Source organism: Leucoraja erinacea, chromosome 3 (assembly GCF_028641065.1).
Source record: "Leucoraja erinacea ecotype New England chromosome 3, Leri_hhj_1, whole genome shotgun sequence".
Classification (NCBI taxonomy): Eukaryota; Metazoa; Chordata; class Chondrichthyes; order Rajiformes; family Rajidae; genus Leucoraja; species Leucoraja erinaceus.
The window spans coordinates 9,676,167-9,697,007 of record NC_073379.1 but is presented as its reverse complement, the minus strand read 5'-3'; the positions used below and the strand labels follow the sequence as shown (position 1 = coordinate 9,697,007).

General features: G+C 45.9%; 1 protein-coding gene across 2 annotated transcripts in view; it reads left to right on the top strand.

Moving 5' to 3' along the window:
- Positions 1-20,841, top strand: part of trappc11 (trafficking protein particle complex subunit 11) — a 71,236-nt gene that overhangs the window by 9,611 nt on the left and 40,784 nt on the right. For both annotated transcript variants that reach the window (XM_055632048.1, XM_055632047.1), the window contains exons 5-11: positions 3,009-3,123; positions 8,687-8,786; positions 11,426-11,499; positions 12,911-13,007; positions 15,459-15,592; positions 17,196-17,343; positions 19,176-19,269. In XM_055632048.1, coding sequence (XP_055488023.1) covers positions 3,009-3,123; positions 8,687-8,786; positions 11,426-11,499; positions 12,911-13,007; positions 15,459-15,592; positions 17,196-17,343; positions 19,176-19,269 — 762 coding nt within the window. The remainder of the gene's footprint in view (positions 1-3,008; positions 3,124-8,686; positions 8,787-11,425; positions 11,500-12,910; positions 13,008-15,458; positions 15,593-17,195; positions 17,344-19,175; positions 19,270-20,841) is intronic.

The window sequence follows — 20,841 nt, the reverse complement described above, 5'->3', positions numbered from 1 at the left end:
CGGTTGCTCCGGTTTTCACACAAACTCCACAGACGTGCAGGTTTGTTTTTAGGTTGATTGGCTTCTGTAAATTGTAAGTTGTCCCTGGTGTGTAGAATAATGCCAGTGTGCGGGTTTATTGCTGGTCGGTGCGGACCTGGTTGGCCGAAGGGCCTCTTTCCATGCTTAATCCCTAAAAGTAAAAAAGTTCTTTTATAAAAAAAAAAAAAAAAAAGTTTCCAAAGTGTATGTGCAGCCTTTGGAGTGTGGGTGGAAACTGGAGCGCCCGGACAAAACCCATGTGGCCACAGGGAGATTGTACAAACTCCTGACAGACTGCACCTGTAGGCGAATATGGAACCTGGGTTTCTGGCGCTGTGAGGCAGTAACTCTATCAGCTGCACCACCGTGCTGCTCCAGATATCATTCTGTCTATGATCTTTCCAATAGACAATAGGTGCAGGAGTAGGCCGTTCGGCCCTTCGAGCGAGCACCGCCATTTACTGTGCTCATGGTTGGTCATCGACAATCAGTACCCAGTTCCTGCCTTCTCCCCATATCCCCTCATTCCACTATCTTTAAGAGCCCTATCTAGCTCTCTCTTGAAAGTATCCAGAGAACCAGCCTCCACTGCCCTCGAAGGCAGAGAATTCCACAGACTCACAACTCTGTGTGTGAAAAAGTGTTTCCTCGTCTCCGTTCTAAATGGCTTACCCCTTATTCTTAATATTTAATATCTGTTCTGAATTTAACTGTTCCCAGTGATCAACTTGCCTGTTTAGAGATTGTCTGCATGATTATCTCAGTGGCATCCCACTGCAACTCGGCAAGCTTTTCTTGTTCTCTGTTTGCTGTTTGCTGGTATGTGGTATCTGTTTCGAAACACAGTGCTGGAGGAACTCGGCGGGTCAGGCACCATCTGTGGAGGGGATGGATAGGCGACGCTTCGGGTCAGGAGACCTCTTCAGACTCAGTATTAACTCTGTTGTCTTTCTACAGATGCACCCAGACCTGTTGAATATTCCCAGCATGTTGTCTCTTTGTTCGACTTAGCTTAGTTTAGTGCAGAGATGTAGCGCGGAAACAGGCCCTTCTGCCCACCCCGCCGACCAGCGATCCCCGCTCGCACTGTCCCACACACACTGGGGCCAATTTACAATTTTACAGAAGCTAATTAACCCACAAACCTGTTCGTCTTTGGAGTGTGGGAGGTAACCGGAGCACCCGAAGGAAACCCCACGCAGATCACGGGGAGAACGTACAAACTCCGTACAGACAGCACCTGTGGTCCGGATCGAACCCACGTCTTTGGTGCTGTGAGGCACTAACTCTACCGCTGTGCCACCATGCCTACTTCTGGGCACATTGTAACCTCTTGGTATTTAATAGGACATTTATCAATTTTGAGTAAAGGACCTGTCCCACTTGGGCGTCATTTACGCTACATCATTTAAGCGTCACGACGCATGCGTCGTGACGCGCACGTGATGCGCGTATGGCGAGTGGTGACGTAGGCAGTGACGCGAGGTGCCCCAGGATTTTGGGATGTACAAAATCTTTGCGCGCTATCTGCGTGACGTGCAAATAACGCCGAAGTGGGACATGCCCTTAAAGTTTCAAACCAACGATCTTTCAACAAATGGGTTGAGATAAGAGGAGGAGAGTATAAGGGAAATATCTGTGACTGGGTGCAGACCAAAGCCGACAAGGTAATAATCACCTGAAATAGAAAAGCAAACAGGGACAGAAGAGATTTTTTAAGATGAAAAAAGGAAAACCACATTTGTGATGAGAGGGAAACAAGGGTGGTGAAGGGCCTGTCCCACTTACGCAATTTTTTCGGCGATTTGCCGGCACCCGTCATAGCCGCAGCAGGTCTCTGAAATTTTTTAACATGTTGAAAAACCAGCGGCAAGCAGAAAAAGGCACGACCTTTTGGGCGACTACTCACGACCATACATGTGGGTCGCGTGGTGACGCCTGTATGGTCGTGAGAGTCTAGCAACGGAGGTCACAGCATCAGAATAAAAGGGCGTGCCTTTAGAAAGATGAGGGGGAATTTTAGTCGGAGGGTGGTGAATCTGCAGAAATAATTGCCGCAGACTGCCGTGGAGGCCGTCAATTGATTATTTTTAAGGCGGAAATGAACAGATTCTTCATTAGTACGGATTTCGGGTTATGGGGAAAAGGCAGGAGAATGGGGAGAAGGCATGAGAATGGGGTTGAGAGGGAGAGATAGATCAGCCATGATTGAATGATAGAGTAGACTTGCTGGGCCGAATGGCCTAATTCTGATTCTAGATATTCTGAACTTATAAACCTATACTATGCAAAATGTGTGGTTATTAAATGTGTAAAATGCAATGCAGGATTTTACCTTTCTGGGATTTCATTGCCAAAGAAATGTGCAAATTCCAAGATGTCAAGCATCCTCATTGCATTTTAGATCAAGCACCTGCATTTTAGGGTGGCACTGTGGCGCAGCGGTAGAGTTGCTGCCTTACAGCGCCAGTGACCCGGGTTCGATCCTGACCTTGGGTGCTGTCTGTACGGAGTTTGTAAGTTCTCCCCCCAGTGACCTGCGTGGGTTTTCTCCAAGATCTTCGGTTTCCTCCCGCACTCCAAAGACGTACAGGTATGTAGGTTAATTGGCATTGTAAATGTAATAATTGTCCCTAGTGGGTATAGGATAGTGTTAATGTGCGGTGATCGCAGGTCGGCGTGGACCCGATGGTTCCACGCTGTATCTAAAAAACTAAAGACCTGGGTTCGATCCTGACCTTGGGTGCTGTCTGTATGGAGTTTGTACGTTCTCCATGTTTGACCGCGTGGCTTTTCTCTGGGTGCTCCGGTTTCCCCCACAAGATAAATTAACGCGGGTTTGTAGGTTAATTGGTTTTGGTAAGTTGCAAAATTATCCCTAGTGAGTGTAGGTTAGTGTGTGGAGATCGCCGGTCAGTGCTGACACGGTGGGCCGAAGGGTCTGTTTCCGCGCTGTATCTCTAAGCTTTCCACTTATTGCTTCCTAGGTGAGGACTTAATCGCCTCAGAAAGAGCAGCTGCATTGTGCAATGCCTGTGACCTATCGGGAAAGTCCTTATTCGTACTGCCACACACGGACCATCTGGTGGGATATATAATCAGGTAAACTGGCTTGTATTAACTGACCAATTCCCCATTTCCTACTCCGTAATTGTAAAGTTGTACTTATGTTAAATGTTCAACGTGTTCTCTTGCTTTACCAATGATGCATCTGTACTGTGAAGGGCAACCTGTGGGCAATTTTGTTGCCTACACAATCTACTGGGCAGCTGCCAGGGCAACAGACCTTCACGGTCAGGTCAAGATTCCTGAACTTACAACAACTGGGACTTGAAAATGGCCCCAAGTTAGATTTAGCTCTTAGGGCTAATGGAATCGAGGGATATGGGGGGAAAACAGGAACAGGGTACTGATTGTGGATGATCAGCCATGATCATATTGAATGGTGGTGCTGGCTCAAAGGGCCCAATGGCCTACTCCTGCACCTATTGTCTATGTCTCTATGTGGCAATAATGTATTCCATTCCATTTTAATGCTGAGAAATGATATTCTGCACTCTGGTATCTTTCTCCTTGCTCTACCTGTGGACTTGAGTCTGGTTCAGATCTAGTATAATCTGATTAGACTGGATAGCATGCAAAACGAAGCTCTTCACTGTACCTCAGCACACTAATGTTTCGTGATTGTCTCCGCTTCTATAGTTTCATCTGGCAACTCATTCCAGAGAGGGTCAACCCTCTGAGTGAAAAGGTTGTCGCTGTGACCTCTCTTAAATCCCGCCCCTCTCTCGTTCAGCGTGTACCCTCTGGTTTTAGAATCTTAATAGGCTTTTCAATTACTCATAATGATATGCAGTCAATACTTTTAAAAGGTGAATGTTTCACGCAGTCACGGAGTCACACAGCACAACTTGCCCACACTGACCAAATACCCCATCTACACTAGTCCCACCTGTGGCTGCGTTCGGCCCTCTAAACCTGTCCTATCCTGTCTTTTAAATATTGTTAAATAGTACCTGCCTTAATCACCTCCTCTGCCAGCTCATTGCATACACCCACCACCAAAAATGTTGATCCTCAGGTTCCTGTTAAATCTCATCAAAACTGGCAACTGTATATTGTCTCAGTGTACTACTTCTATACGCTTGTATTGTATCAATAGACAATAGGTGCAGGAGTAGGCCATTTGGCCCTCCAAGCCAGCACCGCCATTCAATGTGATCATGGCTGATCGTCCCCAATCAGTACCCCATTCCTGCCTTCACCCCATATCCTCTGACCGCTATCTTTAAGAGCCCTATCTAGCTCTCTCTTGAAAGTATCCAGAGAACCGGCCTCCACAGAGAATTCCACAGACTCACCACTCTCTGTGTGGAAAAACTGGTTCCTCATCTCCATTCTAAATGGCTTACCCCTCATTCTTAAACTGTGGCCCCTGGTTCTGGACTCTCCCCAACATTGGGAGCATGTTTCCTGCCTCTAGCGTGTCCAAACCCTTAATAATGTGATATGTTTCAATAAGATCCTGCTGTATTTCAATACAATACAATTTATTTGTTGTCATTTGAACCTAATTGAGGTTCAAACGAAATTTGAAAAAAAAAAAAAAATTTGGTTTCTGCAGTCATACACACAAGGAAGGCAAAGACTTATCTCTGCCCTGCACTCCCCATTCTCTTCCCGATGACCGAGTCAAAGCCCCCGGAGGGCGATGGTAAGTGTCCCGCGGTCATTAAAGCTGTGCCGGGCGGTGCAAGGCCACGCTCCGGGTCTTGGTGTTGGAGTCCCCAGCGTGCGCTAGCAAGTCCCGCAGCCATTCAAAGCCACGCCGGGCGATGATGTAAGGCCCCACTCCAAGTACTCTTCAACCCCGCAACTCGGGCGGGAGAAGTCGCCGTTGCGGAAGCCCCGAAGAGCGGTCTCCCACCAGGGACCCGCGGGCTCCCAGTGTTACTGTCCACCAGACCTGCGGCTGGAGCCTCCGAATCTCCAGGGTCGGGTCGCAGCCGCGCGCCACCACAGCTCCTCCCGCTCCGAACTCGGCCAGCTTCCACGATGGTTAGTATGTCCGCAACTCTGCGACTGGAGCCCCAGGTCGTTCCGGTTGGAGGCCGCTCCAAGGTGCTCGGCACAAACGACAACGGAGACTCAATAGAGAAAAGATCGGGTTCTCCTCACAGGGAAAAGATTTTAAAAGTTTCCCCACCCCCCGCCCCCCACACACATACCCAGTTAAAAAATTAAATAAAAACTACATTCAATCGAGACAAAAAATAATAAAAAGACAGACGGACTGCAGAGGCCGCTGCGACGTGAGTCGCTCCGCCCACCCAAGCATCAGAGTATACAAGCCCAGCCGCTCCATTCTCTAAGCATATGATAGTCCCACCATCCCGGGAATTACTGCTGTACATCAGTACTGTATCTTAGATGCTTATCCTAGATGCTTATCTAAGATGGATCTAATGGTTCTGTCCCATTGTATGAGTTAATTCAAGATTTCTCCCGAGTTTGCCCTGATTTGAATTTGGAGATTTATGGTAAAGGCCGCTCATCGGGGCTGTCGTGGACATTTTTCAACATGTTGAAAAATCTTCACGAATCTTCCCGAGCTTACCGTGTTTCCCGAGTACGTGCCGTTAGCGTTACGAGCCGCGTGATAGATGTCCCGAGCTCTGCCGTACCCGCTACGTACATTCTACGTGCTTACCACAAGTTTGATTTTTTTTTTTTAACTCGTGTGAGCACTTTAATAAATATATATAAAAATAATCTTATTTATATAGCACATTTTTAGTCAACTTGCATTGACCCCAAAGTGCTTCACATAATTACATTAAATTTACACACAGGCAAAGGTGGGTGAAGTGTCTTGCTCCAAGGACACAACGACAGTATGCACTCCAAGCGGGATTCGAACCGGCTACTTTCCGGTCGCCAGCCGAACACTTAGCCCATTGCGCCATCTGTCGTAATGAACTCGTACAGTGGGACAGGGCCATAAGTGTTTATGTATAGTGACCTTCGTCTTGCGTACGGCTTGCACAGCCTAAAGGTGTAGGACAGCTTGTTCTATTTGATCTTATTTGATTGTGCACGCCGGGTTGATTACATTTGTTGAAACAGGGCGGACCACGTGAAGGTTGCAATCTCCCACCCAGTACAACAATGAATTTCACTGTAGTATACCATAGAAGGAAAAGTACTTGGGCCTGGAGTCATAGTTCAGTTTATTGTCACGTGTAGAGCGGTACAGTGAAAAGCCTTTGTTGTCCGCTGTCAGCGGAAAGACTATACATGATTACAATAGAGCCGTCCAGTTTGGTTTGGTTTATTGTCACGTGTACCAAGGTACAGCGAAAAGCTTTTGTTGCCTGTTAACCAGTCAGTGGATAGACTGTGCATGATCACAATAGAGCTGTCCACGGCATGCAGGTACAGGATAAAGGGAATAACGCATAGTGCAAGATAAAGTCCAGTAAAGTCTGATCAAAGATAATCCAAGGGTCTCCATGAGATCGATGGTAGGTCAGTACCATAGAAACATAGAAAAGAGATGCAGTAGTAGGCCATTCGGCCCTTCGAGCCAGCACCGTCATTCAATGTGATCATGGCTGATCATCCACAATCAGTACCCCGTTCCTGCTTTCTCCCCATATCCCTTGATTCTGTTAGCCCGAACAGTTATATCTAACTCTCTCTTGAAAACATCCAGTGAATTGGCCTCCACTGCCTTCTATGGCAGCAAATTCCACAGATTTACAACTCTGAGTGCTCTGTAGTTGATGATACGATGGTTCAGTTGCCGGATAGCAGCTGGGAAGAAACTCCCTGAATCTGGAGGTGTGCGTTTTCACACTTCTGTACCTCTTGCCTGATGGGAGAGGGGAGATGAGTGAGTGGCTGGGGTGCGACTGGTCCTTGATGATGCTGCTGGCCTTGCCGAGGCAGCGTGAGGTGTAGATGGAGGTTGGTTTTAGTGTTGGTCTGGGCTGCATCCACAAATCTCTGCAATTTCTTGCGGTCTTGGATGGAACTGTTCCCAAACCGTGCTGTGATGTATCCCGATAAAATGCTCTCTGCGGCGCATCTGTAGCAGTTGGTGAGACATGTTGGGGACATGCGGAACTACCTAAGCCTTGATCTAAAGGAGGGTAATTGGGTTTAAACTCTAAGAATACTACATGTACAGACAGATAAGATCAGCTGAACTTGGCTTTGTGTTGGGCACACACATTGTGGGCCGAAGGGCCTGATCCTGTGCTGTGTTGTTCTCTGCAATGCTGGAAAAAATCTGGTTATGCTGCATCTGCAATGAGATGTGTATAGGACGGAATCTCATATGCTGGTTTAAAACAGAGATAGACACAAAAAGGTGGAGTAACTCAGTGGCTCAGACAGCATCTGTGGAGAAACGGAATAGCTGCCGTTTTGGGTTGAGACCCTTTTTCTGAAGCTTGTTCTGCTTGTCTTCTGCAAAGAGAAGTGCAGATCAAAATACTTTTGGCTAATATTTATCCAAAAATATATGCGTTTTCTCCAGGTGCTCCGGTTTCCTCCCACATTCCAAAGATGTACAGGGTTGTAGGTTATTTGGGTTCCGTTGGAAAAAAAAATGGTCCTAGTGTGCAGGATAGTGTTAAGGGCCTGTCCCACTTGGCGATTTTTTTGGCGACTGCCGGCAGTCACCGCTGGATTTTGAACATTTCAAAATCTAGCAGCGACAAAAAAAATGTTGCGACACCTGAGGAAACACTGCGCATCAATACGTCATCACGCTGCATTATGCCACGACGTTTTCGGTGACCTGATACGTCAGTCAATGATGCCGACAGTCGCCGAAAAAATTGCCAAGTGGGACAGGCCATTTAGTGTGTGGGGATCACTGATCAGTGCGGACTCAGTGGACTGTAGGGCCTGCTTCCACGCTGTATCTCTAAAAGTAAAAAGGAAGTCTTAAGCGAAGGTGCTTGCAATAAAGCTAGGTAAAGATTCACTTTCAATATTGTTTCTCCCATTGCACCAATGTCCTAAAATCAGATTAATACAATCTGCCTTGCAGGTTCTTGCTTTTGCCCTCCTCATCACATTTCGTCCTAATTCAATTAATATTTCATGATGCATAGATTGCAGCTTATTTAAATATAAACTTGGGCTTTGCAAGGTCTGTATCTGTAAAGTGGCCAAAATTCAGAAAGATTTATCATTGATTCAAATTCTAATTGATACTGTTTAATTTCAAGATACAGTGCGGAAACGCTTCGGCCCACCTAGTCTGTGCCGACCCGTGATCTCCGCACATTAACACTGACTGTCCTACACATACTAGGGCCAATTTACATTTATACCAAGCCAATTAACCTGCAAATCTTTGGAGTGTGGGAGGAAAAAGGAGATCCCGGAGAAAACCCACGCAGGTCACGGGGAGAACATCCAAACTTTGTACAGACAGCACCCGTACGCAGGAGGGAACCCGGGTCTCTGGTGCTGTGAGGCAGCAACTCTACCACTGCGTCACCGTGGTGCCCCTACCGTTCTATGTTCAACACAATTGATTTGTTATAAATAGGCTATATGGATGTTGCATTGTTGCTGCTCAGCTATATTAGTTTACTTTTTTATTCGTCATATCAAACACTAATATAAGTTGTTCTTTTACTTGTAGGCTGGAAAATGCTTTCTATGAGCACGCTCAGACTTATTACTACACGGAGATCCGGAGAGTTAAATCACACAAAGAATTCCTGAATAAAACCACTCATCAGGTAGATATTATTGAAACGTTTTAGTGAGTAATAATAGTGGGCGGGATAATAACTGCAAAAAAATTAATACTAAAATTTGGAAAAACCCGGCAGCCCCCACAATTAAAACGTGGATTACGCAAATGACTGAGACCTTGCATTTGGAAAAAATAACATTTGTCTTAATTGACAAACCAGAATTATTTGTTAGAATATGGTCTCCATTTATTGAATTCTTGAAAAACTGAATTGGTTTAACACAGAATCTGGGTTGAAACCTGAGTTTGGGATTGGATGAATAGTTATACTCAACATCTCCTGGTCCTATCTCCACAATCTTGTTATTGGTCATTTCTTTTTTCGTCTTCTTTTTCTCTCTATTAGATTATAGTTTCTCTCATCTTTTTCTCTCTTTATTCTTTAAAAAAAACAAAAAAAACTGAAGCTATGTAAGAAATCTGTAATTAAATTGTCACTTACTATTATTTATATACATGCTTCAAATAAAAATAGTAAAAAAAAATTTTTTTTTTTAAATAATAATAGTGGGCGGGAAAAGGAGACTGGAAGTATGCAGGGGGTTGGTGGTATTTATACCATAATAGCAAGCCACTCGATGTGAATCAAAGTGATCTTTATTAAGGTAATCGGAGAACAGTACACACGCGACTGGGGAGGGTTTTCCCAGGGCTCTCCTTATATACCAGGGCACGCCCCTTAACCACGTGACGACTCACGTGGATGTTTATGTTCAATTTGTATTGTGTATTGTGTGTTCTTTCTCATTGTATCGCTGCTGACATATTCATTTCACTTGCACTTTATGTGCAATGTGACGAATAAACTTGTATTGACTCCTTCCCGCCAAACGCAGTCACGTGACCCTGCCAGCCCAAGTGCCGAGGGTTCGCTCAGTATGTGGCCTAACCACCAGGTGGCGCCACACCACTGCAATATTCATTAGCCTAGTGTAAAATAATGGCTACAAAAAGTTGACACAAGAACTGCAACATTGACACAAAGCGCTGGAGTAATTCAGCGGGTCAGGCAGCATCTGTGGAGACATGGACAGGTGACGTTTCACAAAGCGCTGGAGTAACCCAGCGGGTTAGGCATCATCTGTGGAGAACATGGATAGGTAACATATCGTGTTGAGACCCTTGTTCAGACTGAATCAGGGGGGAGGGAAATTAGAGCACTGGAAGAACTGCAGATGCTGGTTTACAAAAAAATACACAGAGTGCTAGAGTAGCTCAGCGGGTCAGGCAGCATCTGTGGAGAACATGGATCGGTGACGTTTTGGGTAGGGACTCTTCTTATACATAATTGCTGTATTGATTATAATACTATGCATGTGTCACAACACTGAAGGAGTTCATTCATCTCAAGAGACCACCCATAATCAGGATTGAACCTGGGTCGCTGGCACTGTGAGGCAGCACCTCTACCGCTGCGCCGCTGTGCCCCCTTTTTAAATTAAAAAGATATATATTTATTTTTATTTTTCCTCTTTTTATTTGTCAAATTACCGATTTGTTTTATTACAGATTGGTATCACTAAATGATTAATAATTAGCGCTATTGCTGAAAATCAAAAGGTTTCCTAATTTGAAAATAAGCTAGGAGTAATTTGTGTGGCAGTGTGCTCATTAAAACTAATTGGTATTGGTTTATTAATGTTACGTCTACCAAGGGATAGGGAAGAACCTTTTGAACTCCCTGGAAATAATGTGTTCCATATGTGTGTTTGGAAATGAGAAGTCACTCCCTAGAGTGATAGACACAAGTGATGGAGTAACTCAGCGGGTCAGGCAGCATCTCTGGAGAAAAGGAATAGGTGACGTCACTTTCATGTGAATAAGTGATAGGAGCAAAATTAGGCCATTCAGCCCATTTCATCTACCGCCATTCAATCGTGCCTGATCTACCTCTCAACCCCATTCTCCCGCCTTCTCCCCACAACTCCGGATAACCATACTAATCGTGAATCTTATCTAAGGTAGACAACAATTCTGGAGAAACTCAGCGGGTGAGGCATCATCTATGGAGAGAAGGAATACTCAACGTTTCGGGTCGAGACCCTTCTTCAGACTGGGGTCTCGACCCGAAACGTCGTCTATTCCTGCTCTCCATAGATGCTGCCTCACCCACTGAGTTTCTCCAGCATTTTTATCTCCCTACAATTTTTCCAGCACCTGCGGTTCTTTCTTAAACATGAATCCTATCTATTTCTGCTTTAAAAAATATCCATTGACGGCCTCTACAGCCTCTACAGCAAAGATTTTCACAGGCTCACCACCCTCTGAACGTCTGACTAAAGGCTATGGCCTCTGGTCCTAGACTCTCACACTAGTGGAAACATCACCTCCACATCCACTCTATCCAAACCTTTCACTGTTCTGTCAGTATAGTGGCATCGCCTGTTCCAATTCCCTTTCTCCAGAGATATTGCCTGACCCGGCATTACTCCAGCATTTTGTGTCTATCTTATTAAGGAGTGTCTATCTTTGGTGTAAACCAGCACCCACAGTTCCATCCTACTCACTCCTTGATAAATCAATTCGCCAGCAAGTAGCCACTCATATAGAAATCTGTTGAGATCAACAGGTTTAATTGTTGTGATCGGAAAGTGGATTAACCTACCCCTTTGTCTTTGATAGCTCTTATTTGTGAGACATCAGTTCAAGACTGCATTCTTCAGTGAATTAAAACAAGACACACAAAATGCATTGAAGTAAGGTTCTTAATTGTTTCAATAATTATTAATATTAATGACATGATATTGAAAGTATGATCTATTTGTGCGTGGTTGCTTTGCAAATGACTTGACCAAACAAACTGACTAAGAAGGGAAATGATTTCTCTTCAGCTTTCTATTTGTAATGACTTGTGTGTAAGCTGTGGCTTTGCCAGAGGATCTCCAATTAAATGTTCAAAGGCCCGCTGATGAGTATATATGCAGGAGATTATTGTTAATAAAGTATTTGAATTTAAAAGGACTGCATCTCAGCCAAGCACGGACTAGTCATCATCAAATATTTAGAGCATAGGGAAATATGATAAAATATTATGTTCTTCCTTCGTCATCTTAAGGGCCTGTCCCACAGGCGATTTTTTTCGGCGACTTGCCGGCACCTGTCATATTCGCAGCAGGTCGCCGAAAAATTTCAAAATGTTGAAAATCCAGCGGCAACCAGAAAAAGAATGACCATTTAGGCGACTACTCACGACCAAACAGGCGTCACCCCACAACATGAAAAAAAATCGCGTAAGTGGGACAGGCCCTTAAGAATTACACTGGTCGCTGTTGATACATATGGCAATTAAACGCTCTTGAGATGCTGCCTGACCCGCTGAGTTGCTCCAGCACTCTGCGAAATGTCACCTATCCATGTTCTCCAGAGATGCTGTCTGACCCCCTGAGTTACTCCAGCACTCTGTGAAACGTCACCTATCCATGTTCTCCAGAGATGCTGCCTGACCCACTGAGTTACTTCAGCACTGTCATTTGTTGCAAAGCAGCATCTGCAGCTTCTTGTATGTAGTAAATAAAACAGAAAATGCTGAAGACACTCAGCAGGTCAGGTAAATAAAATGGAGTTCCTTCATCTACAGAGCATGAAGTGGACATACTCTACAAGCTTTCAATGACATTTTGCCACAATGTCCCTCCATGGTGGCGCGGCAGTAGAGTTACTGCCTCGCAGCGCCAGACACCCGGGTTCCATCCCGACTACGAGTGCTGTCTGTACAGAGTTTGCACGCTCTCCCCGTGATCTACGTTGGTTTTCTCTCAGATCTTCGGTTTCCTCATACGATCCGAATACGTGCTGGATTTTAGGTTAATTGGCTTCTGTAAATTGCCCCGAGCATGTAGGATGCAAAACTGGGAAGAAATGGAACCAGTGTATGGGTGATCATTGGTTAGCACGGACTCGATGAGCCGAAGGGCCTATTTCCACGTTGTATCTCTAAACTAAAATACTAAATTCCCACCAATTTGTATTTACATTGTGTGACAGCCTCTGTTATGTATCCTTTAGGGCATGATGATCGGATATTTGATGTCATGTTATTTTTTACACAGGGTGCTGAATATTAATATTGCTGTTAATACAACTTTTTATATCACATCTTGTTTTCAGAAACTATCGGAGTGCGTATAACCTGGTACATGAACTGCGTGCCCACGAGACCAACATGCTTGAAATCAAAACAATGGCTGGATTCATTAACTACAAGGTGATAGAGTAGTCATACAGCGTGAAAAAACGCCCTTCCAGGCCAACGTGCCACGTCTACACTAGTCCCACCTGCCCGCGTTTGGTCCATATCCCTCCAAACCTGCCCTGTCCATGTTCCCATCTGCCTGTTTCTTAAACGTTGGGATAGTCCCAGCCTCAACTACTTCCTCTGGCAGCTTGTTCCATACACCCACCACTCTTTGTATGAAAAAGTTACCCCACAGATTCCTATTAAATGTTTTCCCCTTCACCTTAAACCCATGTCCTCTGGTCCTTGATTCCCCTATTATGGGTAAGAGACTGTGCATCTACCTGATCTATTCCTCTGATGATTTTATACATCTCTATACATCCTCCTGCGCTCCAAGGAATAGAGTCCCAGCCTGCTCAACCTCTCCCTACAGCTCAGACCCTCGAGTCCTGGCAGCAGCCTCAAAATCTTCTCCGTACCCTTTCCAGAACTGAACACAATATTCTAAATGCGGTCTCACCAACGTCTTATACAACTGCAACATGATCTCTGCCTTAAAAATATCAATTGACTTGGCTTTCACAGCCTTCTGTGGCAATGAATTCTACAGATTTACCACCCTCTGACTAAAGAGCAGCGTTAGGCCATTCAGCCCTTCGAATTTACTCCACCATTTGATCATGGCTGATCTATTTTTCTCTCTCAACCCCATTTTCCTGCCTTCTCCCTTTCTACCCAAAGCCATCAAGCTGTCCACAGTGTACAGATAAAGGGTATAACATGTAGCGCAAGATAAAGTCTGATTAAACATAGTTTGGTCTCTGATGAGGTTTATGGGAGGTCAGGACTGCTCTCTAGTTGTTGAGAGGCGGTTTCGTGCCTGATAAGAGCTGGGAAGAAACTCCCTGAATCTGGCCGCGTGCATTTTCAAGAGTCAAGAGTGTTTCATTGTCTTGCTTGCTGCAGCACAACAGAATATGTAAACATAGTACATAACGGGAGAAGTAAAAAAAAGTTCAGTGTGTGTATAATGCACCTGCACACATACTCAATCTCAATAACTAACAAATATAGTGCAATAATAATGATAGTCTGTTGCAGCTCGGAGCTTATTTGTTGTCGTGTTTAATAGCCTGATGGTTGTGGGGAAGAAGCTGTTCCCGAACCTGGACGTTATAGTTTTCTGTTTCACAGATGGAAGAGGGGAGAAGAGGGAGTGAGACTGGTCCTGCATGCTGGTGGCCTGTGTGTATGTGTATGTGTGTGCCTGCAAAAATCCAATATTGACGGATCACCAGACCAAACAATAAACCCCATTTATGCAGTATACGATACGGTACGATAGAACTTTATTTATCCCAGGAGAGAAATTGATCTGCCAACAGTCATAAAAAACACAAAATCCATGAAATATTAAATTAATGTGACGAATGGAAAGGATTGGGCGATGTGCAAGGATTGGGGAGGGGTCAGTTTCAGTCTACCCCATGACAGAAGGAGGAGGAGATGTAAAGTCCTGAGCAGCAGCGATTCCTGAGCACCATATCACAATAGACAATAGGTGCCGGAGTAGGCCATTCGGCCCTTCAAGCCAGCACCGCCATTCATTGTGATCATGGCTGATCATCCACAATCAGTACCCCGTTCCTGCCTTCTCCCCTTATCCCTTGACTCTGATGTCTTTAAGCGCTCTGTCTAATTCTCTCTTGAAAGCATCCAGAGAACCGGCCTTCTGAGGCAGAGAATTCCACAGATTCACAACTCTCTGGGTGAAAATGTTTTTCCTTATCTCTGTTCTAAATGGCCTACCCCTTATTCTTAAACTGTGGCCCCTGGTTCTGGAATCCCCCAACATCGGGAACGGATTTCCTGCATCTAGCGAGTCCGAACACTTTATAATATTACTAGACTAAGTGGGACCCGTTGGGTCCCAGTCACACGGGAGGTCTGGCCCCCCCAACGCAACAGTTTGGTGACATCTGCGACTCTGGGCTGGGCTGGTCAGGGTTTCCGACGCTGGGCTGCTTGGAGCGGGGCTGCTTCGGGTCCCTCCGAAAATTATGTCCGGTTGGAAACCTCCGCCGGCCATCCTCAGCTCCAGTAAAGACGCGATGGCACAGGAAGGGGCGGACCGTCCCAGTGAGTGACAGGGGAAGAGACTAATCCGCACGGCATCGACTGGCAGGAGAAGAGATCGATCTGCGCACGCGCGGTTTTTAAGATTTTTAAACCTCATTAACTTTTACGACATTCAACCGATCGTAATGAAACTTGGCGCACTCGCAGCACAGGAGAACGGTGAGTGAACTGGCAAAAAATCGTAGCTATCGCAAACCGCGCAAATAGAAAGACCGTGCAACGCAGAAGATAACTAGATCAGAGTTTTAGTTATGTATAGATATGTCTCAATAAGACCATAAATGAGCTAACATTAAATGGTGCCGGCGATGATCATGAGCCGTTTTGTTCTTTCTCCAGATTTGTCGATTATGCTTCCAGCACAACGCTCCATTGGATGCCATCGCCCAGTTTCGTAAGCACGTGGATCTGTGCAAGAAGAAGATTGGCAGCGGTGACTTGGCATTTGAACACACTGCTTGGATGTCCAAACAGTAAGACCCCCCTGACCTTTCACCAACTCTGGCTTGGACCACCCCCATGTACCTTACTCTAGCTTACAGCTCGTTAAGTGCGTAAATTGTGGTCAGTGGGGCATTGCAAACGTTGTTTCTTTACATTTGTGATCTCCAGCTACTATTAGCTCAACCAGACCAGAAGACATCGGAGCAGAATAAGGCCATTTGGCCCATTGAGTCTGCTCCGTCATTTCATTCATGGCTGATCCATTTTCCTTCATAACCCTATTCTCCTGCCTTCAGCCCATAACCTTTGACGCCCTTGCTAATCAAGAATCTGTCAATCTCTGCTTCAAAAATAACCAATGACTTGGCCTTCTGTGGCAATGAATACCACAGATTCACCACCCTCTGGTTAAAGAAATTCCTCCTCATCTCCATTCTAAAGGTGCGTCCTTTTTTTCAGAGGCTTTGCCCGCTGGTCGTCTTCTTCTTGCGAATGAAACCTAAATAAACCAAAGGAATAGTTAGATCTCAAGCCAGGTGTTGAGCAGCCAGGTTGTTGTCTCTGAGTCAATGTCTGCCAGGCCCTGAGCTCCATTTGGTGGGCGGTAGAGCGGGCACCCAGAGGTGACATGGTTGGCTCTGGTCATGAACCCTCACTACCTGAACCATCCTCCCTACATTCACTCTATCCAGGTTTTTCATTATTTGGGGACGTTTCACTGAGATCCCCCCACCCCCCTCCCCATCCTTCTAAACTTGCGAGAGTAGAAGCGCAGAGTCATCAAACAGTCTTCGTAATTCAGTGGTGCCTTATGTGTCACACGTGGCCACAGCTGCACGATGAAATTCTTTTCACTTGCGGGTGCCGCCATGTTTTGGCGCCATTTTCTCAAGTCCAAATTTGCCTCGAGTGAATCCATTAAATTCAAATAAATGGAGGCAAAAAATTAATTAACAATTAACAATTGAATTAAGCCTTAATTGTCATGCTACATATAATGTGCCTATACAGCTGTAACGAGTAAGAATTCCGTTGTGGTGGTCCCGATACATAGTCATAGAGTGATACAGTGAGGAAACGGGCCCTTCGGCCAAACTTGCCCACACCGGCCAACTTGTCCCAGCTACACTAATCCCACCATGCCTGCGCTTGGTCCATATCCCTCCAAAACCTGCCCGACCCACCTACCTGTAACTGTTTTTTTAAATGTTGGGATAGTCCCTGCCTCAACGACCTGCTCTGGCAGCAACTTGTGACAATGCAACACTCATGACTCTTGATTAATGAAGCGTAATTAGAGTACGGGTATCAGGGGTTATGGGGAGAAGGCAGGCGAATGGGGTTGAGAGGGGAAGATAGATCAGCCATGATGGAATGGTGCAGCAGAACTCATTTTATAGGCGATAAGAGCAGAATTAGGCCATTCGGCCCATTGAGTCCACTGCCTTTCAATCATGGCTGATCTGCCTTTCCCTCTTATCCCCATTCTCCTGCCTTTCTCCCCATAACCCCTGACACTTGATGGGACGAATGGTCTAATTTCATTCCAATCACTTATGAATATAAGCATTGCTGTGGGATTTTGCGATGATTTATTTATTTGTATCATTTCTCTTTTTTCCCCTTTTTAAGATTTCAAGCGTTTGGCGATTTGTTTGATGAAGCCATAAAACTTGGTCTGACAGCAATTCAAACTCAGAACCCGGGCTTCTACTACCAGCAGGCAGCATATTATGCTCAAGAACGCAAGCAGTTGGCAAACCAGCTCTGCAACCATGACGTACGTTATGTTCCCAGAGAAAAAAACCGATGCTGTTTATTTGGTGTTTAAGAAAGAGCTGCAGATGCTGGAAAAATCGAAGGGTGGACAAAAATGCTGGAGAAACTCAGCGGGTGAGACAGCATCTATGGAGCGAAGGAATAGGTGACGTTTCGGGTCGAGGATTGACCCAAAACGTCACCTATTCCTTTGCTCCATAGATGCTGCCTCACCCGCTGAGTTTCTCCAGCATTTTTGTCTACCTCCTGTTTATTTAGCGTTCAGTTTTTTTTAAAATTAAACCAAGATTGCTCATTAATACCAGAACGCTGGCTGGATCAAAGGGTCTCAGCCACAAGGAGAGGTTGTTTTCACTGGATCACGTCGGATGTTGAGGGTAGACTTGGTCGAAGCGTAAAAGTACAAAAGATGTCCAATGCCAGTTCGGGTGTCGGAGAGAAGGCAGGAGAATGGGGTTGAGAGGGAGAGAATTTGTACTGGAGTTGGACGTTTCAATGCCAACATGTGGAGATAGATGGGGGCTCTGCCAGAGCCCAGCCTGTGAATGCGGAGCAGAGCAACTGACAGCCAACCATGTCATCTCTGGGTGCCTGCTCTACCACCCACCAAGTGGAGCTCTGGTCCTGGCAGACATTGACGCAGAGACAACAACCTGACTGCTCAACACCCGGCTTGAGATTTGGTTTATGTTTCATTCGCAAGAAGAAGACGAAGAAGAGGGAAGATAGATCAGCCATGATGTTATGGCGGAGTAAACTTAGACAATGGCCGCAGGAGTAGGCCATTCGGCCCTTCGAGCCAGCACCGCCATTCAATGTGATCATGGCTGATCATCCCCAATCAGTACCCCGTTCCAGCCTTCTCCCCATATTCCCCTGACTCAGCTATTTTTAAGAGCCCTATCGAGCTCTCTCTTGAAAGCATCCAGGGAACCGGCCTCCACCACCCTCTGAAGCAGCGAATTCCACAGACTCACAACTCTCTAAAACATAATCCAATTAAATAATCTTTAGAGCAATGCTTGACTAACCAATTTTATAACTTGAGTGGGATCGAAGCAAACTGCATAATTCCCACCAAAGGATCTTCTGCCCAGTACCCACGAATTGTGCTGTCGATATAGAGTCTTTTGTGGATGTCGAGAATTTATTTTTACACTATCTTACCTAGAGTGAGGGAATCAAGAACCAGAGGCCATAGTTCTAGTTTTTAGTTTCAGAGATACAGTGAGGAAACAGGCCCTTCGGCCCACCGAGTCCACGCCGACCAGTGATCCCCACACACTAACGCTATCCTACACACGCTAGGGGCAATTTACAATTGAACCAAGCCAATTAACTTACAAACCTTGTATGTCTTTGGAGAAAACCAGAGATCCCAGAGAAAACCCACGCAGGTCACGGTGAGAATGTCCAAACTCCATACTGACGGCACCCGTAGTCTGGGTGGAACCCAGGAGGTCTCTGACGCTGTAAGGCAGTGGTTTAAGGTGAGGGGAAAGATTTATTAGGAACCTGAGGTAACCATTTCTCACTGAGGGTGGTGGGTATATGGAGCGAGCTGCCAGAGGAGGTAGTTGAGGCAAATATAAAAACATTTGAAAGACATTTGGACAGATGGGAAAGATGTAGAATATGGGTCAATTGTGGGCAGATTGGACTAGTGTAGATGGGGCAATGTAGTCAGCATGGGCAAGTTGGGCCAAAGGGCCGCTTTCCATGCTGTATGCTATATTAATGAGTTGCATTAACCTCTGACAATATCACTTTCTTTGCCTCTTAATTCTTCCCTGGGTAACTTCTGTATTTAACCTGCTGTCTATTTATTCCTAGTCCTTGGCCACCTATCCGAGTCCTGACCCATTGGAGACCCCTTCTGGACTAATGGACTTCTTTGGGCAAAGACCTTGGCGGCAAGGCCATCAAAGTAAGGGGCCTCAGGATTCCTTTCATTCAACACAATTTGTTTAGTTTAAAATTTTATTTTTTTTAAATTCAGCACCGAGGTTAGCTGGCTGCGACTGATTAAACCTGCTCAAGTTATCAAGTCATTATTGGTATAGACCAGGGGTCGGCGACTGTTTCCGGATGGCGGGCCACATCTATCACGTGTACACATGGATCCCGCTCCGGTTGGCAAGCATCAAATCACGTGTTCACATAGATCCCGCGGCTTCGAGGAAGCCACCCGGAGTACTGGCCCCTAGTTATGGGCGCTCATGCACGGCGTACCTACGGACCATTGCCTTAGCTCTGTCCTGAAGACGGTGGCTCAAATACTCACACTCGCTCGTCTGCGGCCTATTGACAACCCCTATCCCGACAGTGAAGCCCAGGCACAGAAGGTGCGCGGCCGTGCCGGTGGCTTCGCACAGGATGCGGTACGGACAAATCACCTTCCAGGTACCAGAGGTAGAAGAAAAATGCTGGAGAAACCCACTTTTTCTTTTTCTTTCTACCTTCCATTTTTCCAGCATCTGCAGTTCTTTCTTCGACATCCCAGGTACCAGAGACGACGGAAGTCTGCAGGCCAGATGTGGGGAAAAAGAATATGCCTGCAGGCCGGTTGATTTCGGGTTATGGGCCGGATTCGGCCCGGGGGCCGTAGGTTATTGCCCCTGTATGTTCAAGAAGGAACTGCAGATGCTGGAAAATCGAAGGTAGACAAAAATGCTGGAGAAACTCAGCGGGTGCGGCAGCGTCTTTGGAACGAACGAAATAGGCAACGTTTCGGGCCAAAACCCTTCTTCAGATGCAGGGGGGGGGGGGGGGGGGGGGGGGGGGGGAGGGGAGGGGGAGGAGAAGAAAGGAAGAGGATGAGGAGAAGAAAGGAAGAGGATGAGCCAGAGGGCTGAGGGAGAGCTGAGAAGGGGAGGAGACAGCAAGGGCAACTGGAAATTGGCAGTCAATGTTCAGGCCACTGGGATGCAGACTGCTCCTCCAGTTTCCGGTGGTGCTCACTCTGGCCATGGAGGAGGCCGAGGACAGAAAGGTCAGATTCGGAATGGGAGGGGGAGTTGAAGTGCTGAGCCACAGGGAAATCAGGTTGGTTAATGCGGACCGAGCGGAGGTGTTCGGCATAGATGTATGTTTAGTTTAGGGATTAAGTGTGGAAACAGGCCCTTTGGCGCATCGAGTCCTCACTAACCATCAATCACCCGTACACTAATTCTATCCTGCACATACTAGGAACAGTTTACATTAGCCTGCAAGCCTACAAGTTTTTTTGTTTAAAACACAGAGTACTGGAGTAACATAAAGGATATAAAGTCAGGTGGTGGTGTACAGTTCAAATTTATTTCCCACCTGATGTTAGTTGGTCAAAGGCGCTTTATCTGTGGAATATCTAAAGTGATAATGAGAGTGAAACTCTGAGGACTCTTTAACAGAAAACAATCTGTTTCCATGGCAACGCCTGTCGCCACTGAATTTTAATTGAATTGTAGCATAACTGAAAACCATTTTTTTTTTTTTGCTGTTCTTGAAATTGTTAATCGGT